This window comes from Aphanomyces invadans, assembly GCF_000520115.1.
Source record: "Aphanomyces invadans strain NJM9701 unplaced genomic scaffold supercont1.2, whole genome shotgun sequence".
NCBI classification, from domain to species: Eukaryota; Oomycota; class Saprolegniomycetes; order Saprolegniales; family Verrucalvaceae; genus Aphanomyces; species Aphanomyces invadans.
Genome location: NW_008580147.1, coordinates 780358 through 803943, shown reverse-complemented (window position 1 = coordinate 803943; position 23586 = coordinate 780358). Strand labels below are relative to the sequence as shown.

Sequence of the window (23586 nt, the reverse complement as noted above, 5' to 3'; positions counted from 1 at the left end):
ATCGTAGCGGGTGACGTCTCGTAGCTTATGATGGGGCCGCAGAAGGACGTAGGTGAAGAGGCTGGTAATGTGCATCGAATGCATCCTTAAGGAGAGCACCGTTGAGAGTATCACCTACTACGCTGTGGTCCAGAGATGCTCGTGCCACACGGGACGTGCAGTCTACCCAAAGGCGACGGACTGATGTCCGACAACTACGGGAGTCTGCATCGATGTTTTTATCGGTGGCATGTGTGGTTGATGGAATGATAGCAGTGTCCGACTTGCAGAGGTGCCATTGAGTTTCCACGATGGCCACGGTCATGAGAGCCTGTTCGCTGCATGAGTGCTGGCGCAGTTATATATAACTATGTCCTATTACCGGCAGACTAACTTCCTTCAGGGGTCAGGCGTTGCATGAAGTTGAGCAGGAGGTTGATGGCGACACCGACGACAATGCCTAGCTTTTGTCGACGCGGAATTGACCGCTCCCACAGCTACACCCCCGTGAGTTCCTTCAGGTGAGGGAACGTAGGCGCACGTACCAAGAAGAGCATAAAGAACCCGAGGATAAGGCCCATGGCCACGCCCCAGATCATGTCGACCGTCGTGCCTTCGTTGTCGATCAGCGGCATGTCAGGCATATCGATGCGATGGATTGAGTCGTGGAAAGACTCCATCGTAATGTGGCCCCCACGAGGACGAACATTCAATGCTACCATCACAATGTTCATGTGAATCCACATGCAACAGCGGCTTACCGAATTCGGATTGCGGCCCTTGCGCTGCCATCCACTCTTCTTCTACTCGATAAATACGATCTTCAACAGACTCGCCTGCGCTTTCGTGAGCAAATACCACACGAGCTTGAGAAACGAGTGCCACATACCTTCCCGCGCAACGGACTGACTAATCATGGCTGACACCTGTGGATAGAAATGCAGGCGTAATGCTTGCACCTCTTCGCGGGTCAGAGTATCGCGTAGACAATCAAATCCGCGGCGATGGTTTGGCTCGTCGGACGCAACATCATCTTGTTGATGTGTCATCTATTGAGAAACCATGAGGAAGGGGGGCAAGGATACCTCACCTGTTGAACAAGGGACTTGGGCGGGACGCTGCTCATGGCGCAGTGTATAAAGTCGTTATTCTTCACGTTAGAAGACAACAGCACGGCTTTGTCGTCGTTGAGCAATTTCCCCTGCACCCACACAATCATGATGCCTTTATCAACGACATGTAACCTCAACCTGATGGATTAACCTCAGGAATTTGCCTTCCGCATGTCCTTTTGTCTTGATCATGTCTTTCAGGTCGCCCACGGTGGCCGTGGCATTGATATCGATGTTCAACGGCTTCTCGCTCAGCGTTTTGACCCGCAGGGTGAGCATACACGTAGTAGGAACGTTTGCGTCAATCTTTCGCATAACAGGTCAAGCCGACCCGTCGTCACACGAAGTATCGTACCAGTGGCTGGGATTCCAGGTCAATCCCTTCCCCATATGTGATGTCGTCTGCTTGCATCATGATGATTCTCTCAGTGGTGGGGATACGGAGCAGCGGATCGGCGGCCCTCAGAGCCGGCGGCGGCGGCGGCCGGAATAAAAGTAGAAACGTTCAGAACCCACTCGAATGGTTCGTTTTATACTATTGTATACAAAAATCTAGTCATAAAATAGAAAGCGTACTTGCCTTGTTCAAGAACTTCAAGTGCCCGGCACGTGCTGATTGGTGGAATCAATTGTCGCATCAATTGGCATGGAGCTGCGGATAGTACGTGTCGACGTAGCGGGATGTGCTGCGCTGCATGGCCCTGGGGTGCCCAACAGCCATGGCGTACCGATTTGGGGCAGCCTTGTTGGCCTTCATGGCCTGGACAATGTCCTGTGGTAGCTCGAGCGTCGTGGGTGCTGGAGTCGTCGCAAACTGCGACGACTTGGTAGAGGACGAATTTAGCGGCATCATATCATATGTGCCGTTCGGTACCTGCGCGTGCTGCATGGCTTCGGAGACATGAGCAGGTGGAACGAGCTCATGGTATTTGGTCGTCGTGAGGACTTCTGCATCGGTTGGAGGTTTCAGTGGCGACGACAGCCCTGTTTTGCCGTCAACGACCACACCAGCATGTCGATCGGGTTGAACCCGAGCGAGACCAAACATAGACGACGCCGTGCCGCGAATCCACTAGGATGAAAAGCTTCAAGACTTGTATTCTCATGGTGATTGATAGGCCGTACCCCACCCCATCCATCGGACTGCATCCCTCGCTGCTGCTCATGGCCACGCATCTGGCCACGCATCGCTAGGTCCGAGCCTTCTTCGTCGTCTGCGTCGTTCTCACGGTCGTAGATGTGTACTTCATGCGGTGGCGACTGCGGCAGTGGACTCGAAGGTGGGCTTACAAACTCGTCCACGTCGTCCTGCACCTTCGTAAACTGGGCTTCCTGCGTGTACGCATTCCAACAAGGATTCAGCGCGATTTTGTCGACCGAGAGGGGCATAGTTCAAGGTCATACTGGAACAGACGTGCCCCGCAACGCCTTGGGATGTTTCGGGGCCATGGCTTCTTGAAGGCAATCCAGCAAGTGGGCGACGGGGCCGTCGCGTTCGAGTAGAATGTCGTACGCAGTGTCGCCATTCTTGTTGCGATCGAATGGTGATGCTCCGTACTGTTCACAGCCATGAGTTCATTTTCACAGCACAGAGTTACCTCGAGCACGAATCGAAGGCAGGGTAGATTGCCTCCGCTTGCAGCTGCATGGACGACGGATTCGCCGTCTTGATTGGCGACGTGGACGTCCGAGGCTGATTCCAGCAAGAATTTAACACATCCCACGTGGCCGCGAAAGCAAGCAATGTGCAGAGGTGTGTTGCCTGTCGACACAAGTTACGAAAGCTCCAAATCGACACATCCAGGCGGCGGGCTACCTTTGGCATCGCGGGCTTCGATGTCGCCCATAAAGTCGCACAGCAACGCCAGCATCGCGGTATCCCCTCGATCGGCCCTGTCGTCCCTCGTCACACAAATGCAGAACAGAACGAGCGTACGCCAGGTGCAGTGATGTGCGCTGGAGCCCGTCGCGTTGGTTGGGCGACTGGCCAGCCGTAAGACGCGCTTGAACGTCGTCAATGTCAGCGTCCAGTACGGCCTGCATGAGTCCACGAGTGGCAAGTTGTTGACGTCCATCGATTTTCGCAGAGGCTGCTGCAGCAGCATTCATGAAAAATTGCGTCCACACGGCGTCGACGCGACCGGTGGATCGCCGCAGAGGCGATGCTACGAAAGTACGCATGAAAGACCGCCACAGCTACAAAAGCTAGCTCCATACCCTGGTTCAGCTCTGAATCTTCGGTCGGGTCACCGGGGTACAAGTGGAGCTGGCTGTGGCCGTCCAGTGTTCCATCACGTAGGTCGTTGTCGTGACCTGGCCAATCGTGGTCGTACGGGAGGTCTTCCGTCACAGCGTTCGAACTCGGGACGCGGCTGCGTTTCCCAGGCATTGCTTCAGAAGCGTCGAGCGATTGGGCTAGGACGGAAGTGCTTGGACCTTTGACATGAGCGTTTTGCACGGAATAATGGGTGGCCACGACAGCGTCAACGTCATGTTGGAGGCTCTTCATCACGTCCATGCTCGTCTTCTGGGCTTCAATGTAACCAGCCTCCTGTTCGCAGCCACTTGTGTTGAACTTTTCAATTAGAAGCAGAATACAAATGGCCGACCTTTTGTTGCCACAATTGCGTTGCGTGGAGATGGTCCTCGGCCGTGCGTTTCGCCAGTGCCTCCAGCATTGCCAGTCGCGAATTTGCGATGCGATATGCCGTTTCCAGTGCTTCTTTCTCGCGCATGTGCTGTCCACATCAACGACGAGGCTTAAGGCAGGCCGGAAGTGGAGAGGGGACTCGTACCACCGACATGCTTCGGCGACATCGCTCGACTTCCCCCAGGAGCTGTTGGTTGGCCCGCTGCATTTCCTACCCCCACATCTGGTTGATGGATCGAGTGCAAAGAGTACGCGCTTGCCTCCAGCGCTCTTGTCATCGCGGCCACTTGTTCCTGCAATTGATGGACTCGCGTACTTTCCTGGACTGGCATGGCTTGCACAGCAACTTCGGTTTGTTTGAGCAACGCGGCCAGGGCGACTTGCAGCAACTGGACGCAACCGACATGCCCTCCGAGCGTCGCCAGCATGATGGGCGTGTGCGAGTTTTCGTCCAGCACTGCCGGGGACGCTCCGTGGGCCAAGAGCATGTCAACGCATTTTCGAAAGCCAAATGTCGCGGCCACATGCAGCGCCGTCTGTTGGTGGCTGTCCCGAGCATCGACATCCACACGGTCGCATGCATCGATTCGACCGGACGACCCTTCGTCGGCCGATTCGACTTGCAGTAGCAACAACGTGAGCATTTCAATGTTGCGCTGCCGTGTGACGGCATGCAACAGCGTGGTGCCAAAGTTGTCCTGGGCCACAATATACTCCTTCGAGTGGCTTTGGTTGAGTAGCACGACGGCGATATCCAAGTGCTCCAGTGCATACCACAGAGGCGTTCGGCCGTCGTCGTCTAGTCGGTCGACCGCAACGCCCGCTGCAAGAAGTTCTTGGACGCGAGCAAAGTCTCCATTGGAAACAGCGACATGGAGGCAGTCCGGCTCGAATTCGATGGACGCTTGAAGAGGGGGCGGGCGGTCGAGTGGTTGGAGGGACCGGGGGGTCGACCATTGGGATTCCTGTCGTTGGATGTTGTAGTAATAAGTGTCGCCGGCGTCGGTTCGACAGACCATCCAGTCGGATGCGACATCGTCGTGGGACTGCGGCGGATGGGGGCTGGCCATGCTAGTTTTGGAGCTGCGGCGAGGGGACGACGGCACCTCCACGTGCAACGGAGACGATTTCTGCCGGGGACTGACTGCAGTCGACGTTTCCACCGTGAGTTGCTCCGCTCTCGCAGACTTGCGACCGCTGGAAGCAAAACTTGATGACGGCATGACGCTCTGTTCCTGGACAGACACTGCATTATCTTGCAAAATCAAACGGAATGGCGACGGCGCTGGCGTGGGGTCAGGCTCGTTTGGGGACGAATGGTCAGTGTTGGCGGTGGGGAGCTGCAACATTGCGGCAGGAGCATCTGGAGGGCGGACAAAGTCGGCATTGGCCAAGGAGAGGACGTCGGGAATCATTGGGGCGGGTGGGACTGCCGCCGACACCGACATGAGGTCTACCTTGGGCAATTCGACTTGATTCATCTCTGATGCTGCGGTCGCATCAACCGGAGATGGCACGTCGGGAACATTTAGAAGTTCGGCACCACTGGGAACGACATGACTTGTGTCAGGAACCTCCGAGGTCTCTTGTGGCAGCTTGGTTGAGCTGGTCTGCAGCAACTCGCAAGGTGGAGGCGCATTGAGTTTCGACTCCACAGGTAATGACAGCAATGGATTCGGTTCGAGCACGGCAACGTCGCTACCTTCGTTTGGGTCACCCTTGCTTGCGCTCGATTCCACATCCTCCATCATGGTTTTTCCACGATAACACGGCGCAAAACAGTTTTTCAAAAAAATGTAACTGCAGGCCGAGCAATCGTTGCCTTGCTTCCAGTGTCTGCCACGGGGGATGGCTCACCATCACGCGCGTGCATCGCCAACATTGCGTTGCGAGGTGGGGGGCATCGATTCTGGTCCATGTGTGGCTCACCTACGATGCAGGCGCTGCTACCGCCCCCGACATCGCCACCTCGCCTTCCGGATTCCACTCAAGGCTCTCGACGCCCTCGGAAAGAAAGCTTGATGCATCCCGAAGGCAGCCCCCATCGAATACACGCCATGCACAAGCAAGACCATGTGCTCGAGCTTATTCGGGGATGGAGCGCGAGAGTTGGTAGCGTATGTCCGTACATTGCGCCGTCCACCGTGCAGGATGTGGTTCGCCACACACATGAGAGTCCAAAGAAGCTTCGACCGCCTCGATCTTCCGCCGGCATGTCGCCCATCGACTCCAAACTCCCATCGCCAAAGCGTCCTGCGTGGGATGCATCGACACAGTCCCCCACGCCGTCCCAAGATGCCTGTAACCTTCATATCATCCTGCACAACCACAGGCTCGCCGTTGTCCACCGGACATCGCACCTCTCTGCACCACCACTGTACTTGTCTACGCTCCAAGGCATGGAGGCAGTGTATGGCTTCAGTATGCAGAGCCCAGCGGATGAAGCACGGCACCGATCTCGACTTGATTTCAACAAGTCGGCCACGTGGACGTTGAAAGTGCATCCTTTGCACGCCATCAACCTCGTCGACCCCTGCCGCATGCGGAAAGCGCACTTATGCAGTCGCAGCCTTCGGCCATTCGTCGAAGTTGCGTGTGGCGACGGAGCGAGCGATGCCAAGCGCTGCAAACCGTCGATAATTGCCGGTCCAGCGCCTGTCTGGTCGAATGGGTGGCTGGTGTTGTCGCTGGCACCTGCTTCAGCGTCGCCATGTCCGTCAGAGTTCCATGTCCGTGTGCTCAATAGGTGCTGTGACAAAGACATCGTCGTGGGGTCGTCCACGGTGTCGTTTGGTACTTTGGCCAACCCCTATCAAGGATGCGGGTTCTACCCGCTCAGGAACCGCCGAGGAAAGCCCACCGGCCAGATCAAACTCATGTTTGTCCTGCAACCCGAGACCCCCACGCCGCCCGCCATCGTCCCCCCCAGTCCAAAGGTCGAAGTTGCCATGTCCCCGACGGCAAAGTTCTTGTTTGGGGATGAGCTGCGAATGAAGAAAGCCATGTTGAAACACGTGGAAACGTCTCGAGTCGTCGTCGCGAAAGCTCCTGCCATGCATTCGGTCAAGTCGATCAAACATTTCATGCCAAGGTTGACTGACGTGAGCGACGCAGGAGGAAGAAACCAAGGCACTGCTGGTTCAGATCGAAGCGACGGTTCGCAGCAGTACCAGGGTGCACCTCTGGCCTTCCCACGACTTTCGTGGAGGAGTGCCTGTGGGCGAAGGCATCCATGCTTGCGTGAAACAGATCCAGGTTGACGGTCATGCCGTCGCTCTCAAGGAGTTTCGATACGAAGCGCAAGGACGATCTGTGCCCCCGCATGGCGTCGTGACGACATTTCGGCACGAACTTGACGTGCTCATGGCCATCGACCACAACAACATTGTCAAGCTCGTTGGAGTCGTACTCGAACCGCGCTTGGCACTCGTGACAGAGTACATGGATGGCGGCAGGTGCGAACTTGCATGTTGTCACAGGTTACATCCGATTTCTCACATCTTGTCCACTCGACGAACCAGCGTGCACGCATGCCGCCACAACCCACGGCTATGGCCATCCATCCGTCTCGAGCAGGTGAAATGCGCTGGAAACTCGAAGCACGGACTTGCGTCCTGTTTAGAAACGATACATTGCCCTTCAAATCGCGTGTGCACTTGCGTATTTACACCAAGCAAACATTGTCCATCGCGACATCAAGGTGCATTTGCCTCAACCCGACGAACGTCGACTTTCGATTCCTAACGTCGTGCAATCCAGTCACACAACATCCTCTTGTCTGGCGTTGGAAGCGACGGAGTCATGCCAACCGCCAAGGTGTGTCGAGCCCGCCATGAACGTTCCATGAGTTCTTGGGCTAGTTATGCGACCTCGGCAGTGCATTTGTGTACACTGGGGTGAAACCATGCGAAGAAGTTGGCACGTCCGGCTACATCGCCCCCGAAGTGGCTGGGGGTCACGAGTGAGTCCCACGCACGTTGTGGAATCGCTTCCTGGTGTGTGCTAACCACGCATGGATGGTAGGTACTCGTACCCAAGCGATATCTGGAGCTTTGGTGTGTTTCTGTGGGAGCTGGTCACGCCGTCAGCTTATCCCAACCCGTTCGTGGGGCTCTCCAGCGATGCATTTGTAGACAAAGTCACATGCGGCACGCGCCCGACGCTCGAGTTTGCTGGCGAATGCGCTCCAATCTTGGAAGAATGCTGGCGGCTGATTCCAAGTGAGCGCCCAACCGCCGACGCGCTCGTGGCCGAGCTCACGGCCTTGTTGCATGCAAACTAAGACCGTGGAGGTTTGACATTACAACTTTCCTGGCACAAGGTCGCAGATGAGTTTCCGCAACGCATTCAGTTCCTTGGCCTCGACAAGGTCAAATTCAAGCACAAACGACACGAACCGCTTGAAACTGCACTTGAGATGGCTCTCGGCATGCAATGTGGCAAAGTCGGGCTCGTGGTTGTGGTAAATGTGCGCATACACACGAAAGAGCCGTTTGAACATGTTGCGCGACATGGCAGCAAACGCCTTGTTCGATTCATACCCGCTGTCCGGGAACACAGTCGGGTCGCTCAGCTGCGCGTCGATCCACGCCATCAGCTTGGCCACGTATGCTGGCGCAGAGCACGCGACTGGCGACCCGCCGTGGTCGTCAGCCCACAAGTACGTGTAGCACGGACCGGCGGTCATTTCGGGACACGTTGTGGCTGTGCACAGCTCCGAGATGGTCCCATACAAGAGGGACACTTCGTTGAAAAAGTCGTGCGCATGGACAGCGATCCATTCCTCGCGGCCGAATCCGGGTGGGAGCTTGACTGCGTCAAGGACATCGAGTCCCTGCGCCAGCGATTGTTTGGCGTGCTGGTGCATGTGCCACGAGCGGGTTCCTTGAGCGTGCGGCTTTTTTGGGCGAAGCGACCGACATTTGTCCAGAACATTCACGTCGTCCTCGGCGACAGCGCAACCCATGCGTAGCGGCAGTTTGATTGGAATCAGGGCTGCTGGGTCGTCCGATCCCTCGCCTCCCATGGACGTGTGCTGGTGCTTGATGGACAGCTGCTTGTTATTGTCTTCATCTACGCAAGTCATGTCACAACGCACAGAACCTGAAGCAAAACCTGACGTCGATGCGCTACGTCGAGACAGCTTGGTCGGAATTGGGTCTTGGTCGGTATGATGGGATCGCGGTGGGGACGGTGGTGGCGGTGGAGCGGATGCGATGATGCTGCGCAAATGGGCGGCTGAGCTTTGCAACGTAGCAGCCCATGCTTGCTGGGCATCTACAAGCTGCGCAAGTGTGAGAAAGCGAACGGGACGTTCTTGTACGAACGGACCTGAAGCATGGGTGCATCGATGAGCATGCCCAGGTCGAGCGACAAAACGTGCCTCATTTCACGCTGGACATCTTTATCCAGCTGCTGGAAGCGTTCTTGCGCAGCCATGCATTTCAGTCGGTTCTACACACGGGGTCGTGTGAGAATCCATTGAATGCACTGGATGTGGTGTCGTACGCGGTGTAGGCGGGCACTGGAGTCACCTTTGACCGCCATTTCGTCGACTTTCTTTTGGTAGCGCCGCCACGTTCCCAGCGCACTCTTCCGGTGGTCGATGCGATGCTGCATTCATGACATGATTGTGTGTGGATCAAGTAGTCGCTGTACCTTCAGCTGTGGAAACGACGACAAGAGAGCCTGCAGTGGCGCAATTGCCGTGGATCGAAACTTGGCCACGTTGTCGAGGAATGACGTTTGCTCACGGGCCAAGGCAATCTTGACATCGATAGTCAACAAATCATCATGACATCATGTGTACATTGTCCCGCGACGGAAACTGCTTGGACGTGAGAGCGCGAATGTCCGTGGTGGTTTGCAGGAGGTCTACCTCCCCACCGTAATACGCGTGAGATGGCTCTCTACCTGTGGAACCCACCTGCAAGGGCGTTGCAATGCTTGACCAAAAGACCTGACGCGCATTTAAGCTTTTCTAGGCCCAAAATAAGATATGGAGAATTCCGAGGTGCCAAACCTTCGGCAACAGCGAGCTGCAGCACCAATGCTGGAAACTCGGTTGTCGGGTCCTCTTCGTCAGTGCACACGCCAGATCGAGATGGATGCTTGGACGAGACCGTAATCGAGTTGTTGCTTTCACGCTTCGAGAACATGCGCAGCATCGTATCCTGCTGGGAACCCCCCTAAAATCCCAATGACCTGCACCCAGCATTCCCCGAGCGGTTTCATGGCCAAGACTGTCCAGATATTATCCGAACACGTCGGTTGGCGAGCGGCAATACCCTGGTCGACTTCCGCCGAACACGAAACATTTGGATGGCGACGGTGTCGTTAGGCTTAGTGAAGAACTTCCCGTGGTTCCTCACAGAGCGATACATCGAGATTTGGAGCGCCAAATACAACAAGGACGACCGTTATACCCACGAGGAGTCGCCGTCGATGCTGTGTAAAGATGGACGCGTCGACCCAGCACAGGAGTCTTTCTCGGCTTGCGGAGTGGCGGCGGCAAGAAGATCCGTGGTTTCTGTGTGTGGCGGGCTGATGGAGGCGGAGGGTTTGACGAAGTACACCTTGCCATTGTCGCCGAATTGAGCGTGCCACTCGACTGTTGTGGTGGGGGGGGGCGTACGTCGTTTCCGCCGCCAAAGATTTCGTAGGCGGTCAATATGGAATATGCTTAGCACGCGTTGGTACACCCCCTTATGCTCGGAGGACGGTCGCGCATGGGCAAACGACGGTTCCTCGACTTCGTCAGGCTGCAAAGCGCTCTGATAGCCCCCAGGTGGAGGGACTTTGTCGTTCGGTGGATGTGATGCGCTGTGTGTGTCACATCCAGCTAGGATTGCTCGCAGCCAGTTTCTCGATGATGTTGGCGGAGCCATGGACGAAGATGTGGTCTGGTTGCGAAGAGACTGGAGTTCGCGCTCAAGATAGTGGATGCGCAGATTGTAAAATGCTTCTTGATCTTCCTTCTCGGCACGTAGGGTGTTGAGGTCGTCTGTGAGAGTGGCCACCTGCAACCGCAACGCATTCGTGACATCAGCGCAACACGGAGAGGTAGGTCTGAAGGTCATTGCCCTTCGCCTGGATGCTGAATGGGCATTGCGGTAAAGCAACCCACCAACAAGGATGCCCATTTGGGATGAGATTTTCCATAGCTGGTCCCATTGGCCACTCGGCACATGGAGCCTGGTCAGGAAAATGCGACGAATTGTTCTTGCCAAGTTTCTACACCATCCCACGAGAAAATACAGCAGCAGCAGGTGTCCCTTGCGGTTGTTGATGCACGGAGAAGTCGCTTGGCGGAGTAAAATAATTACATTCGTGGGGTCACAGAGAGCCCAGGTCGTGGGCAGCGCAACGTTGTCACGATTTACTACTTTAACGCGATGATGACACCGAGCACCATGAGGACGAAGAGGAAGGCAAGGCCCCCATAACAGATGAGCTTTCGCTTGCTGCAGTTGCAATACTTCGACCGGGCGTCGGCTTTTTGAACGTGCTGAAGGGCGCCGTGCGTTTCGTTGCGGGCGACTTCAACATTGTCGGCGATTTCCACCACAACTTCGTGTTGGTCGTTGATCAAACCATCCACTTCCTTGTACGCGGCGTTGATCTCGCGCAGTTGGTGGTTGATGTGAATGATGTCCTCTTCCCGTCGCATCAAGTCATCTTCGTCGTACGTCGTGACTTGAGCCTGGGCCAGCAATTGGTCTTCGTGGAAATTGGTGAACCCACCAGGTGCTGGTCGTGCGGGCTGGTTGATGCCTGATGGCTTTGCCACCGACGGAAGAGTCACGTTGGCTGACTTGGCGCTCTGGCTGGACTGTTTGAAAAGGTCCGATTGTGTCTTAAAATCCGCTGTGAGCTTCTTGATGGCGGTCGACCGAGTCCGGACGACCGGGCCGCTCTGACCCTTCATGTCATCACCAAGCATTTTGAGTCGCTTTTCAATCTTTGAAATCAATTTGTCACCCTTTTCTAGCAGCTCACGAAGCTTTTCGTGGCTGCTTTGGGAATCGAGGCTTGTTCCAAACAGTGACACTTTTTGGTCCACAGCGCGGACGGTCGTGTTGAGTTGGCCGAGCGCCTTGGTCACTTCGCCCACAAGCTTGTCGTACTTTTCTGCTGCCATGACGCCGGCCTTGGGCGATTCCAACGAGTCATACTGATCACGCATGGTGAAGTGAGCTGTCGTCGGGGGATCGGCGTCTGCTCCGTAATGACCACAGTGCTGGCTTGTTGCCTGGCGAAGGCAAAAACTACCTGGTTACTCACGTACCACAATAGCCCCCCCGGATTGGCTATTTTAATTTAATTTTATCCAATGAATGATGAGGAAGAGGACATCTATAATGAACGTAGTATATTTCGTACGTTTTCCCCGGACTGTCAAGTTTGCTTGCCATGTTGCAGGCTGCCGCATGTCGCCATCGGATGGATGGATGATTGGGTCGATGGCGCCATCAAGCGTCCGTGGCGTGGCTCTGCTGTGTGCAAATACGGACGATTTATCGTGATGAAGAAGACTCATTGTCATGGGAGCGCCAGTTTGGCACCACGAATATACGCATCTCGTCACCCCCTTCCATCCACACAAATTCCGTCGACATCTTGATTTTCATTGACCCTTCAAAGTACCGGTACACTGGGTACTCCTCGAGAAAAGTACTGGTCAATTGTATAGTTAAGATCCAACAGGAAACTCTCCCCTGCATTCGAAGCGCAACCTCCCCCCGCGGACAGAAGTTCCTTCTCCATGATATCATGCATATATTAAGCGTTGACCTCATACGACTACTACATTGGTATGAGTGTTGTCCACATCGCGACCTTCAGATCATACTTCGCGTTGGACTCTCGGCAAAGAAAGTGTGATGCACGTGCGATTTTGGCTTGGTTCTGAGGCGAAGGTTGTGGCCGGGAACACCAGCGCAACAGGACTCCATGTTGAGCGCATTACTAGGAACCTCAATTTGCACGACGAAAGGTATCATATCCTACCTCTTGCCGTCTTGAATGCGCTATTTTCAGCCCAACCTCTGCTGGGGTGCCGGTTACTTAACCACCCGATATCGCCGACTATTGGTCGGTTTGGGTGTCAATGAATCCGCAATTTTAATATTAATTTCTACATTATATAAATTTGAAAATGAAATTGATTAATTTGGAAAAATATCGCACCCACCCGACCCACGAGCACCGATTGGGCGGCTGGAAAGGACAGTCATCCCATTCTCTTCGTCACTTTCAATTTGATTTGTCGACTGACGTGCAAACGCAGGACCGACATCGGCGGCGTTGACCTCAGCACCACCACAAGTTGATCATGTCTCTCGAAATGGTTCCGGGGGCCAAGTGCTACGTGCCCGATGAAAAGGACGTGTGGTTGCCTGCCGAAGTCATTGGCCAAACGCCGGGCACCAAGGAAATCAAGTGCAAGGTGTGGCTCGTCGACGGGTCGACTGAAGAACGTGTGGTGAACTTGGATGACAAAAGAACCCGCGCCCTCATGAGCGGCAAAGGCGAATCCACGGACAGCGTTGATACCCTTCCTTTCCAAAATGAAAACGTCGGCGAAGAAGGGATTGAAGACATGATCACCCTCAACTACCTCCACGAGGCAGCAATTTTGTACAACGTCAAGACGCGTTTCTTGAAGGAATTGCCCTACACATACACAGGCGACATCTGTATCGCCGTCAATCCGTACAAGCGATTGCATGATCTATATGCAGAACATCAACACATTCGGTACCTCAACTTTCCTCGCGAAGAATTGCCGCCGCACGTGTATGCGACATCGGTTGCATCCTACGAGAACATGAAGACTGCTGGGCGTAACCAGTCGATCCTGGTGTCTGGGGAATCCGGGGCCGGGAAGACCGAAACGACCAAGATTCTCATGAACCATTTGGCCACTATTGCCGGTGGAATGAACGACGGCACGATCAAAAAAATTATCGAAGTCAGTCCATTGCTCGAGTACTTCGGGAATGCCAAGACCGTTCGCAATGACAACAGTTCTCGCTTCGGCAAGTTCACACAGCTCCAATTCGACCGAGTGGGGACGTTGGTCGGAGCCAAGTGTAAGACGTACCTGTTAGAGAAGACTCGTGTAATCAGCCACGAACACCCCGAGCGAAACTACCACATTTTTTACCAGGTATGGTTGCTTCTTCTAGTTTTACGTCATGCATGCTGACTTAGGTGATTGACTCTGGCGAGACGGCGACGGAATTGTTCTTGGACCCGGCGGCCAACTACCGGTACATCGGCGAAAAATCCACCGCCATGATTGAAGGCCAGACCGACTTTGAGCATTTCAAAGTCACTGCCGACCGGTTGTCGCTCATTGGATTCAATCACACGTCGCAAATGGACTTGTACAAGACGCTGGCAGGGATTTTACACCTGGGGAACATTTCGATTATTTCAAATCCATCAAACGACGAAGAGTCGATGATTTCGCCAGGTGATCAAGCGGCGGCCCATGCAATCCAGTTGATGGGATTGACACCCGAATCCCTTCAAAAGGCCCTGTGCTCGCGCACCATGCGTGCAAGAAACGATGTGTACAGCGTCCCGTTGAAGAAGGTAATCGTTCAGCGGCTGTTGAGCCAGGGCTCATCTCAATGGCGTAGGAAGCGGCCATGGACTGTGTGGACGCCCTGTCTAAAGCCATCTACTCTCGTGTGTTCGACTGGTTGGTGGACCTCATCAACGTTTCGTTGTCTGACGACAAGCGCATGGACCACCACATCGGCGTACTCGACATTTTCGGGTTTGAGCATTTCAAACACAACTCGTTTGAGCAATTTTGCATCAACTACGCGAACGAGAAGCTGCAGCAAAAGTTTACGTCGGACGTGTTTAAGACTGTGCAAATCGAGTACGACGAAGAAGGAATTCAGTGGGAACACATCGAGTATGCTGACAATCAAGACGTTCTGAACGTGATTGAGGACCGTATCGGGATTATTTCGTTGCTCAACGAAGAGTTGAAAAAGACCAAAGGTAGCGAGAAGGGCTTCATGTCGACCATTATGTCGATCAACAAGGAGCTGTACAAGCCGAGCGTGATTGAATTCCCCCGCACTTCGCAAACCGAGTTCATTATCAAGCATTATGCGGCCCCCGTCAAGTACGAAGCGATCGGGTTTTTGGAAAAGCACAAGGACAACTTGTTGCCCGACTTGGGCGACTTGATGCGCAGTTCCAACATCACGTACATCCAGAAGCTGTTTGAAGAAAAGGCTGAAGAAGTCAAGGAAGAGCCGGCGAATAAGCGCCGCGGTGGTATGATGAACTTGTCTACAGTCGGCACACAATTCAAGGACAGCTTGACTGAATTGATGAATTCGATCCAAGCGACCAGTGTGCAATATGTCCGCTGCATCAAGCCCAACTCGATCAAGAGCTCCAACACGATGGAACATGCGATGGTGGTGTCCCAGTTGCGTTGCGCAGGTGCGATTTGATCCCGTCCCATCATTGAAGCAACAGTTGTGACCATCGTGTATCGGACACAGGTGTGATTGAAGCCATTCGTATTTCGCGTGCTGCTTACCCCAACCGTCAAACCCACGAAGAGTTCTTGACTAAGTTCCGCTTATTTGTCCCGCCTGGCCCTGGCTCGTCAAAAGAAAAGTGCCAACAGCTCATGGACAAGTTGAAACTCACGTCTCCAACGCAGTACCAAATGGGGTGGTCCAAAATCTACTTTCAACTGGGGGTACTCGAGGAGTTGGAGGATCGCCGAAAGAAATTCCTCGACAAGAAGGCTCGATTTGTGCAAAAGGTTATGCGTGGTTTCTGCCAACGCCTCAAGTACTTGCGGACATTGCAAGCCGTTGTCAAAATTCAGGTGCGCGCGAGTGCATCACTAAGTCATGCACGACTTGCGCTAACGCTACTTGTGTGTACTCTAGTCGTTCGTTCGTTGTGTCCTTGCCATGCACCGTTACAACACGTTTGTCAAAGGTCTCATTCTGGCTCAAGCTCGCATTCGTGGCATCCAAGGCCGGAAAGTGGCGCTGGAAGTCAAGCGCAACCATTGTGCGGTCATTATTCAGCGCCATTTGGCTGGGTATGCCAAGCGCCGCAACTACCAGCGCAAGCGCAAGATCATTGTGCGTGTCCAGTCGTTTGTTCGCATGCACTTGCAACGCCCCAAGTACTTGGCCGCCCTGCAGGAAAAGAAGTTGGAAGCGGACATGAAGTACCAGTTGCAAGCCCTCCAGAATCGGTTGGCGGAAGAGCAAAAGCGCAGTGCCATGTTGGAGCAAGAGAAGCAAGCCAAGGACGAAGCGATTATGGCCGACGCCGGCGACATGATCGGGTCACTCAAGGATGCGAACGAGGTGTTCAAGAAGGAGAACGACGAACTCAAGGTGCAACTCGCCGCTTACAAGTCCGAGTTGGAAAAGCTCAAGACGCACACGGAAATTCAGTTGAGCCAAAACTTCGTCAAGCTCAAGCAAGAGCAGGAATTGACTCAGTCGCTTCAAAAGAAAGTCGACGCGCAAGCAGCCGAAATCGCCAAGCTCAAGGAACAAGTGGCCAAGGGCGGTCCTGCTTTGGGAGCATCGACCTCAGTGCCGGCAGTGGCCGGCCGAATTCGCAACAAATTGTTCCGCCAACCTGCGCACAAAGACATCAAGGCTCATGTCATTGCTGGGGCGGACGGATCGGCTGGGCCAATGTTGGACTCTGTCACGGAGGAGAGGGACATGTTCCCCAGTAGCACGTCGACCGCCGTGAGCTCAGCCGTCGATGTGCTCAAGAAAGCTACCCAATTCAAGCGCCCAACGTTTTGGCGAAGTGACTCCACCACGGCACATCTTGCCGACCCCACGAAGTCGGAACTGCAACGTGACAGCGACCCTGATGGCACTAAGCCAGCCGACTACTACGAGTTCAAGACGTCATCGTCGATCACGAACAATGACTCAACGACCAAGACGGACTTGGACAGCTTGGAAAGTGCTCCACGCTCCTCGGTCATCAACTCGGCGATGGCGCAAGGTCGCAGCGGCATCTCGTCGTTGACGAACCGGATGGTGAAGAATATTATGGGTGGCAAAAAGGACGAGAAGAACGGCGACTCAAAGGACGGCCGGTCCAGTCTCACCGGCCTTTCCAGCAGTGTGGTAGCAGCTGCTGCGACTGCCGCCGTCGCCAAGCAACCTTCCCGACCTACCATTGTGCCTCAGGAAAGTTTCAATTTGGACTCGTTGCCGGAGGCCCCGTTGCCGAACGGGTGGGACGCCAAGGTCAGCCGCAACAACGGCAAAGTATACTACGTGAACAAGACGCTCAAGTTGACGCAGTGGGACCGTCCATCGGTCGAAACACTCAAACTCATGAAGCAGGCAAAGAAGCAGCAGGAAACCCCCCAATAAATCTTGTAATGTCGTGGACTTCCTGTGGCACCACAGACATGGGTCGTCGTCACCAGGGACAATGTGATGTGAGAGATCTGCCAACTATGATGCCTCCAGGCAGTCCATCGAGGTGGCAAGGCAGACGACGGCACGAGGTGAAGCGCCTGGCTCGATGCGGTGCCCAGGGAGCCGATTCTCTCGGCACATGTTGAAGTCTGGTCCTCGTCATCCAGTGCGTCGAACAGTCATTTGAAACCATCGGTATCGAGTCCATGGACCAAAACGAGTCGTTCGTCGCCACGACGCTTGACACGCGCAGCACCCGCATGAAACTCGACAGATGAGCATGCATGACAACGAGGTAGTGGGGACAATCTAAAATCGCTTCAAGGTGCCCCAATGACTCCCGAACGGACGAAGGGGTCCTCGTGGAACCACCGCCAAGAAGGTGTGTGGAGTTTTGCAAGTGCACCTTGTGCTGTACCATCGGTCTTGCTAGAGCGTTGTGAGAAACGCCACATCCGACAGCTCTCCGAGCCGTTTGGGAGCTTGCAACACTTGAAACAACCTGTGCGTTCTCAACGACAACGAAGACCCACTTGATGCCCAAGCCCAATGTTCAACGTACCACCAACATGGTCCGAAGGAAGAAGACACCTTTCACATCAACCGTCCGCTGCGCATGATGAACGCGCATACAAGGAAGTCGACAGTCTCCTCAACGATCAACATGAAGTGTTTACCGACAACATTGTTGCAGCGCCAAGACAACGCGCATCACGGGCTCGAGCTAGTCACGACGGCCGACGCGATGACTTAGACTTGCAACTGCACCATAACATGCTACGGCGCGATCGCACTGGATTTTGCTGCTTGTCGTGTGTTAGCGCTGATCATGGTGGTGAAACCAAAGGCGATGATCCCACAGAAAATGTGTAGAAGCATGGATTCATGTGTGACAATGTTCAACCTTCACCACTCCATGCGTCGTCATGCACCGCTCCACGACACGATCATCATGCATTCGAGACACAACACACTATAGGTAAGGGGAGGGCCAGTAGCTCATGTGGAACGCTTGCCGTCGACAGTCGAAGGACGTGTCCGTGTGCTGCAGCCATGTGCCCTGTCCCTTGCGCCGCTGTTCATGCAAACAGGATTGAAAAAACTCTTTTCTAGGGGTTTTGTTTTGTTCATGGTAAAAACAAAAGACCGACAAAACCTTTTTTTGGCTGCGGCATCAAAGTTCGATTTATACAGAGGCGATTACCTTCTTGCCGTGCCCAACGCACAAGGCATATCTTGGGACGATGACGGGTACGTGCGCTGGACCTCCATCGACGCCATTGACAAAGGGTACATGCAGTGTACAGTTGGGGACGAGGTGAAGACGGACAGCTCGGACTGGGAGACACGAGTGACCAGTATCGTCCTGTGGTTGTCGAGGCACTTCGAGAACGCGTCGTTGTCCAGATTGCATGTGGTAGCGGCCACACAGTCGTGCTTGACGACAAAGGAGACGTGTACACGTGGGGCCGAGGCGACGACGGACGCTTGGGCCATGGAGACAACGGATGGAAGTTCGTTCCGCGCCTAGTCGAATCGTTGCAGAACAAACAGATCAAACAGGTGACGTGCGGAAGCTACCACACCGCAGCTGTGACTGTGTCCGGGGAACTGTACACGTGGGGCGGCGGGATGTATGGAAAGCTTGGGCACGGCAACGAGATCGGGCATTCTGTTCCATACTTGGTCGAGACGTTGTCGAATCTCAAGGTCGACCAGGTCGCGTGCGGATCGCGCCACACCGTTGTGCTGCTCAAAAACAGCGACGTGTATACCTGGGGCGACAAAGAAAACGGCGTCAGTGGTCAAGGCGACACAGATGGACACCAGTACTTGCCGTCCGCTGTGGAAGAATTGAAGAACAAAGGGATCAAACAAATCGCCGCATGTGGCTTCCACACTGCTGCCTTGAGCGGTACGAATGCATGTCGAACTTGTAACAACAATTGAACTGCGGTCCTGTGGATGATTACAGACAAGGGTGAGCTGTACACGTTTGGCGAAGGCAAGTTCGGTCGACTGGGACACAATAGCGAGCGAAACCAGATCGTCGCCAAGGTCGTGGAGACATTGCTGTCGAGTCCAATTCGTCAGGTGGCGTGTGGAGGCTTTCACACTGCAGCTGTCACAGGTGCATTGAAACTTTTGTTCGTGACGTGACTTGATGATGTCGAGTAGAGTGTGGCGAAGTGGTACGTGATGCGAGCGTCCTCTTAAACGCCCCAACGTCATGGTGGAGGGTGTGCGTAGTACACATGGGGCGGTGGCGAGCACGGACAGTTGGGTCACGGCGACAAGGTGAACAAGACGATTCCTTCGTTGGTCGAGAAGCTCAAGGACCGCGTCGTGGTGGAAATCACTTGCGGGTGGAGCCACACCGTTGCTTTGACAAGTGCGTGGCATGTGCTTGATGCCGGCATTTAGAGTCGAATTGCGTAGACACGGGCGACGTGTTTACGTGGGGCAATGGCGACCATGGCAAGTTGGGCCACAATGACCAGGTCAAGGTAACCCTGCCTCGTTTGGTTGACGGATTGCATGGCAAACGAGTGGTTTCGGTTGCGTCGTACAACGAACACACGGTCGCGCTTGTGGGTGCGTTCTCGATCGGGTGGTTTTCCAGATTGGCCGTGAATGGAGGGCTGTCTCTTACTAGACCCCGTCCAAGCATTTCGTCCGCTTTTGCTCAACTCAACGTACTCGGATGAGATGCAAACCCTCGTGGACCAACCTGATTTTGCTGACGTCGTGTTTGTGGTCGAGTCGCGGCGGATATATGGCCATCGCGCGATTTTGGCGGCGCGGTGTCCCCACTTCAGGGTACTGGAGACCTGCGGTTGCATCGATTGATGGATGGTGCGTGTTCTAGGCCATGTTTAGCTCCGGCATGCGCGAATCGCGCGAGATGGAAGTGCCGGTGCCATTGATCCGTGTTCCAGTTTTTCTGGCGCTGCTCGAGTACATTTACAACGACACGGTCTCGCCCGACATGAAGGCCGAGATGGCAATTGAGCTGTATGCGTGCGCCGACATGTATGGCTTGGACCGCCTCAAAGGGTTGTGCGAAGCGATGGTCCAGAAGGGCCTCGTCGTCGACAACGCCAGCGTGTTACTGCAAGCGGCGGACGAGCTTCAAGCGTCGCGTCTGCGCGAGATATGCATGCACTTTATCGTGCGCCACTTTGACTACGTGACCAAGACCGAAGGGTTCCACATGCTGTCGCGCGATTTGATTTTGGAAACGTTGCAAAATCGATAGGAGGCGGTGGGGCAGTCTTGTTTCCCCTCGTTTTGTTAATGGTGGTGTTTGTTCGACCCGACCTGCTTCTTCTGGAAGGCCGACGCCTTAGTGTCATGCACACTCGGCTTCTTCCCTGCTAGTTGCTTCTTCTTCTGAATAAACTCGGTCGCAAACGCAGATACTTTCGGGGTCGATCCGAGGTAGGCTGCCAAGTACTCGCGGATCTCACCAGGGTCTTCCAGCGTCGCGCAGTATTGAATCAAGTCTTCGGCACCGCCCAACTTTTTCACTTGCTTGGACGCCCACAACAACAAATCGTCCGAGGCATTTCCGCCGTTGGATGTGCCGGGGGTGACCGGCCGCGCTGTGCCGGTAAGTGGTGACGACGCGTCGAAGTTCCAGAAACTCGCGTCGCGGTCTTTCGGCGGCGTCGCCTTGACTTCGACGGGGGCGGGGCGGGTCACAACCGCCGCAGATAACGGTGCAGCAGGGTTTGTCCCGGTCACGACGCTGCTCCAACGAGAAGAGGACTGGACCGGCTTTTCTTGCCGCTTGAGCTGCGCCAAACGTTCTTCTTCGGCTTGAATGTCACGGAGCGACAGAGAACGTGCGACAGGGGCGGGCGCGGTTGCGGCTTGGGAACCCCATGACTTGGGGGGGCTTGGGTTCGACACTCCCAACATACGCTTGAGTTGTTGGCCCATGTCAGCCAAGTGGGGTTGTTGTTCCGGCTGAGCCGGTTGAGGGTCGACAGGACGGGGCTGCAGGGGTTGGGCTTGTTTTTTCAATCGGCGGCGCATAACTTCTTGCTCGTCCTGCTGGATTTGCTTGAGCGAGGGGGTTTCTGGTGCGGGTGGGGCTTCCCATGTCGGTTCGACTGCTTTGGGGGCGACGTTGGTTGCTTCGACAGACGCCTCCGGTTCAAATGACGACGATGACCTCGCGGGCGGTCCACCATCGGGTTTACCCCACGTCGACGACTGTGCCGAAGGTTCTTCCAGGCCCCACGATGCCTTCGGGGATGCCTGGGGCGCAGGTTCTACTTGCGACGCTCCCCATCCAGCAGTAGGAGTTGCCTCTTTATTCCATTCGTCGCCTACCCACGGCGTGGATGACTCCGGTTCGGCTGGTTTGTTCCAAGTGCCCAAATCTGAATCGTTCTTCACAGTTGAGTTCCACAGCGACGAATTTGGCACGTCGTCGTTCGTGTCCCATGAAGGAGCAGCATACTCTGTCTTTGCGGGCTGTGGCGGGCCGGCAAACATTCCGAGGCCACCCATCATGCTGTCGCGAGCTCTTGGGATGATGTTGTCGCGCGGCAGGGCTGTGCGGCCACTCCAGCCAGCCCCGATCGCAGCGCCGGCGGATCCGACGGCACCTGGACCGGTGGGTCGTTGGTAATGAAAGTGTTGTTGTTGCGCCAAACGCGCGGCTTGTTCTTGAAGCTCTATCCGTTGTTGCATTTCCAAACGAATGCGTTGCTCTTCTTGAAGTCGACGTTGCTGCTCTTCTTGCAAGCGGCGTTGCTCAAGTAGACGTTGTTGTTGCAATTGGTTGGCGAGAAATTGCTGCTGTTCCAGTTGCTGCTTTTGGAGCAGCAATTGCTGTTGTTGCTGGAGTAAATGCTGGGTCGGATTCGGGCTGGGCACGGTTGAAAACGGAATTTGACCGTGTCGAAAATGGTTGGCAAGCGACGCAAACTCGCCCTCGAGGCCAAATCGAATTGGCAAGTGAGGTTTGAAGTACCCAGCTTCAAACCACTCGCGCATCTCAGCCGACTTGAACGGCCCTTGCTGCAGTCCCTGCGGGTCCAAATAGAACCAAGCGTCCACGGGAACTGGGTTCACGTGCAACGGAGCTGCAGGCTGCTCGTTGAAAGAAGACCACGACGACAGGTCGGATGGCTCCGCGTCCACTGCCGCGTTCGGTGCATTGTCCGTGGATGGCATGTCCCACATAGGCGGCTCGTCTTCTTCCTGGACGCTGTCGGCAAACTGGTCTTCGCTCTCCATCGTAGTTTTCTGACGCAACTAAATGCACCCCATTGGCCCCACTGCTTCATTGTCCAGATCAGCATACCTCAGGGCGTCCTCCAGCCCGATGCATTTCATCCATTTCACGACGAAATTGCTCGGCTGCTTCCGCGAACGTCGACAACCCCTACAAGAAAAGTGCCAGGTTACTTTGTAGCTCACAATCTTGATAAAGTTAGTACCATATCCTTGAATTCGCCGCCCAACGGATCGACGTCATCCCACAAGTCATCCTTGTCGCCGTCGCCACTGCTTTCGATCCTGGCCCCTCGCTCCCAGCTGTCTTCCCCACCACGCTGAACACCAGACCATCAGACCACCCACTCGGCATTGGTTAAGCTACCTTGTCGTTCCATTTCCGTCCAGTTGATGAGTCGTTCAAGTCTTCGCTGGTGCGCTTGCCCTCGTTCGCGTTGCTCGAACCGACGGACCGTCCACCGGCTGCATTGTTGGTCCCATTGTTCACTCGGTTGTTGGTCAATGGAGTCGCACTGGACGTATTTTCGTCTGTTCGAGGCTGACCTCTCCCGCGTCCAGGTTGACGATTGCGATCTTTGTTCGCAGCCCACTGCTTGTAGATTGCCATGTAATCAAACGGAATGCTGGCAACTGGTGGCAAGCTCTCAGGTGTAATCACCGGCGTGCCTTCAGGGCACTCAGGGGGAGTCGAGCTATCAACGTGCATCTCCAAGAGCTCGTCTCTCGAGTACCGAATAACTACAAGGCAATGGAAGCATCACAGCCACATAGTTCCACTGCCAACTCTCTACCTTTGTTCTTTCGTCGATCTCGTTCCTCCTGGGCGACATACTGCTTCTTGAACCCTTCGCCGTCCTTGGACCATTGTGGAAGGTAATTTTCGGGCGTGGTGTCACTCGTGCGCGCGCGGCCTTTCACATCAAACATCGTTTTCGGGCGCAGGTTCAGGTCACTGTGCTCCTGCGTGTCATGTCCATTCAATTCTTGCTGCATGGATTGCTGCTGCACCTCTTGTTCGTCCTTATCCATCCTTGTCAGGGGAGTCTCGCTTGCTAATCTTGTCGGCCACTTGCTGTCGAGCTCGTATTTTGCGCTGTGTTCTTTTTGGCTTTTTTTGTGGTTCACCGACACAACC

The 23586-nt window shown here is 54.8% G+C and overlaps 10 protein-coding genes across 17 annotated transcripts; 3 read left to right on the top strand and 7 right to left on the bottom strand.

The window, feature by feature from the left end:
• Positions 1–37: 37 nt before the first annotated feature.
• Positions 38–1605, bottom strand: H310_01118 (hypothetical protein). Of its 5 annotated transcripts, XM_008864147.1 has the most exons (8): positions 1447–1605; positions 1230–1397; positions 1070–1180; positions 869–1028; positions 741–815; positions 525–694; positions 362–476; positions 38–310 (listed from the first exon to the last, which is right to left on the bottom strand). In XM_008864147.1, exons 1-7 carry the CDS (start codon positions 1504–1506, stop codon positions 369–371), a joined length of 852 nt encoding a protein of 283 aa, XP_008862369.1. In that variant the 5' UTR covers positions 1507–1605; the 3' UTR covers positions 38–310; positions 362–368. The 5 variants fall into 5 exon arrangements, with proteins under 5 accessions (XP_008862369.1, XP_008862368.1, XP_008862370.1 ...); XM_008864146.1 differs by having other exon boundaries at positions 1070–1397; XM_008864148.1 differs by having other exon boundaries at positions 525–815.
• Positions 1595–2292, bottom strand: H310_01117 (hypothetical protein). Its single transcript, XM_008864144.1, has 2 exons — positions 1966–2292; positions 1595–1914 (listed from the first exon to the last, which is right to left on the bottom strand). Exons 1-2 carry the CDS (start codon positions 2137–2139, stop codon positions 1729–1731), a joined length of 360 nt encoding a protein of 119 aa, XP_008862366.1. The 5' UTR covers positions 2140–2292; the 3' UTR covers positions 1595–1728.
• Positions 2293–2489: 197 nt separating this feature from the next.
• On the bottom strand, positions 2490–3609 carry H310_01116 (hypothetical protein; the record flags this gene model as incomplete). Its single annotated transcript, XM_008864143.1, has 5 exons — positions 2490–2648; positions 2690–2853; positions 2908–2984; positions 3028–3256; positions 3309–3609. The coding sequence occupies 5 exons, from the start codon at positions 3607–3609 to the stop codon at positions 2490–2492; spliced, it is 930 nt and encodes a 309-aa protein (XP_008862365.1).
• Positions 3610–3670: 61 nt separating this feature from the next.
• On the bottom strand, positions 3671–5489 carry H310_01115 (hypothetical protein; the record flags this gene model as incomplete). The annotated part of the gene is made up of 4 exons (XM_008864142.1): positions 3671–3829; positions 3887–3952; positions 3994–4034; positions 4058–5489. 4 exons carry the CDS (start codon positions 5487–5489, stop codon positions 3671–3673), a joined length of 1698 nt encoding a protein of 565 aa, XP_008862364.1.
• A 309-nt stretch (positions 5490–5798) lies between these two features.
• On the top strand, positions 5799–8023 carry H310_01114 (TKL protein kinase; the record flags this gene model as incomplete). The annotated part of the gene is made up of 7 exons (XM_008864141.1): positions 5799–6803; positions 6856–7196; positions 7263–7317; positions 7364–7441; positions 7501–7557; positions 7602–7702; positions 7765–8023. 7 exons carry the CDS (start codon positions 5799–5801, stop codon positions 8021–8023), a joined length of 1896 nt encoding a protein of 631 aa, XP_008862363.1.
• Positions 8024–8041: 18 nt separating this feature from the next.
• On the bottom strand, positions 8042–9908 carry H310_01113 (hypothetical protein; the record flags this gene model as incomplete). Its single annotated transcript, XM_008864140.1, has 8 exons — positions 8042–8814; positions 8875–9025; positions 9073–9195; positions 9250–9354; positions 9400–9507; positions 9551–9615; positions 9668–9721; positions 9764–9908. The coding sequence occupies 8 exons, from the start codon at positions 9906–9908 to the stop codon at positions 8042–8044; spliced, it is 1524 nt and encodes a 507-aa protein (XP_008862362.1).
• A 1034-nt stretch (positions 9909–10942) lies between these two features.
• Positions 10943–12001, bottom strand: H310_01112 (hypothetical protein). Its single transcript, XM_008864139.1, has one exon. It carries the CDS (start codon positions 11924–11926, stop codon positions 11123–11125), a length of 804 nt encoding a protein of 267 aa, XP_008862361.1. The 5' UTR covers positions 11927–12001; the 3' UTR covers positions 10943–11122.
• A 1005-nt stretch (positions 12002–13006) lies between these two features.
• H310_01111 (hypothetical protein) lies at positions 13007–17308 on the top strand. Its single transcript, XM_008864138.1, has 5 exons — positions 13007–13912; positions 13957–14343; positions 14391–15216; positions 15279–15613; positions 15678–17308. Exons 1-5 carry the CDS (start codon positions 13076–13078, stop codon positions 17148–17150), a joined length of 3858 nt encoding a protein of 1285 aa, XP_008862360.1. The 5' UTR covers positions 13007–13075; the 3' UTR covers positions 17151–17308.
• Positions 17309–18366: 1058 nt separating this feature from the next.
• On the top strand, positions 18367–20610 carry H310_01110 (hypothetical protein). Of its 3 annotated transcripts, XM_008864135.1 has the most exons (8): positions 18367–18449; positions 18499–19113; positions 19174–19329; positions 19377–19390; positions 19449–19590; positions 19638–19793; positions 19855–20018; positions 20068–20610. In XM_008864135.1, the coding sequence occupies exons 1-8, from the start codon at positions 18443–18445 to the stop codon at positions 20455–20457; spliced, it is 1644 nt and encodes a 547-aa protein (XP_008862357.1). In that variant the 5' UTR covers positions 18367–18442; the 3' UTR covers positions 20458–20610. The 3 variants fall into 3 exon arrangements, with proteins under 3 accessions (XP_008862357.1, XP_008862359.1, XP_008862358.1); XM_008864137.1 differs by having other exon boundaries at positions 19638–20018; XM_008864136.1 differs by having other exon boundaries at positions 19855–20068.
• Positions 19255–23538, bottom strand: H310_01109. 2 transcript variants are annotated; one of them, XM_008864134.1, is made up of 6 exons: positions 23460–23538; positions 23243–23411; positions 22816–23189; positions 22655–22768; positions 22519–22599; positions 19255–22469 (listed from the first exon to the last, which is right to left on the bottom strand). In XM_008864134.1, exons 1-6 carry the CDS (start codon positions 23478–23480, stop codon positions 20493–20495), a joined length of 2736 nt encoding a protein of 911 aa, XP_008862356.1. In that variant the 5' UTR covers positions 23481–23538; the 3' UTR covers positions 19255–20492. The 2 variants fall into 2 exon arrangements, with proteins under 2 accessions (XP_008862356.1, XP_008862355.1); XM_008864133.1 differs by having other exon boundaries at positions 23243–23538.
• Between the last annotated feature and the right edge of the window lie 48 nt (positions 23539–23586).

What these genes read in the sequence shown, in the direction of transcription:
- H310_01118 (XM_008864145.1), bottom strand. Translation starts at nt 1,506, where the DNA reads ATGATGCAAGCAGACGACATCACATATGGGGAAGGGATTGACCTGGAA. An exon ending in TCCTGAGGTTAATCCATCAG is followed by an intron (nt 1,181 to 1,229) that starts GTTGAGGTTACA and finishes GTGTGGGTGCAG; the next exon opens with GGGAAATTGCTCAACGACGA. An exon ending in CCAAGTCCCTTGTTCAACAG is followed by an intron (nt 1,029 to 1,069) that starts GTGAGGTATCCT and finishes GTTTCTCAATAG; the next exon opens with ATGACACATCAACAAGATGA.
- H310_01117 (XM_008864144.1), bottom strand. Translation starts at nt 2,139, where the DNA reads ATGTTTGGTCTCGCTCGGGTTCAACCCGATCGACATGCTGGTGTGGTC. An exon ending in AAGCCATGCAGCACGCGCAG is followed by an intron (nt 1,915 to 1,965) that starts GTACCGAACGGC and finishes TCCTCTACCAAG; the next exon opens with TCGTCGCAGTTTGCGACGAC.
- H310_01112 (XM_008864139.1), bottom strand. Translation starts at nt 11,926, where the DNA reads ATGCGTGATCAGTATGACTCGTTGGAATCGCCCAAGGCCGGCGTCATG.
- H310_01111 (XM_008864138.1), top strand. Translation starts at nt 13,076, where the DNA reads ATGTCTCTCGAAATGGTTCCGGGGGCCAAGTGCTACGTGCCCGATGAA. An exon ending in ACAGCGTCCCGTTGAAGAAG is followed by an intron (nt 14,344 to 14,390) that starts GTAATCGTTCAG and finishes TCAATGGCGTAG; the next exon opens with GAAGCGGCCATGGACTGTGT. An exon ending in AAGCCGTTGTCAAAATTCAG is followed by an intron (nt 15,614 to 15,677) that starts GTGCGCGCGAGT and finishes TGTGTACTCTAG; the next exon opens with TCGTTCGTTCGTTGTGTCCT.
- H310_01110 (XM_008864135.1), top strand. An exon ending in CCACACTGCTGCCTTGAGCG is followed by an intron (nt 19,114 to 19,173) that starts GTACGAATGCAT and finishes GGATGATTACAG; the next exon opens with ACAAGGGTGAGCTGTACACG. An exon ending in CGCGGTGTCCCCACTTCAGG is followed by an intron (nt 20,019 to 20,067) that starts GTACTGGAGACC and finishes TGCGTGTTCTAG; the next exon opens with GCCATGTTTAGCTCCGGCAT.
- H310_01109 (XM_008864133.1), bottom strand. Translation starts at nt 23,480, where the DNA reads ATGGATAAGGACGAACAAGAGGTGCAGCAGCAATCCATGCAGCAAGAA. An exon ending in AGATCGACGAAAGAACAAAG is followed by an intron (nt 23,190 to 23,242) that starts GTAGAGAGTTGG and finishes ATTGCCTTGTAG; the next exon opens with TTATTCGGTACTCGAGAGAC. An exon ending in GACGGAAATGGAACGACAAG is followed by an intron (nt 22,769 to 22,815) that starts GTAGCTTAACCA and finishes TCTGGTGTTCAG; the next exon opens with CGTGGTGGGGAAGACAGCTG.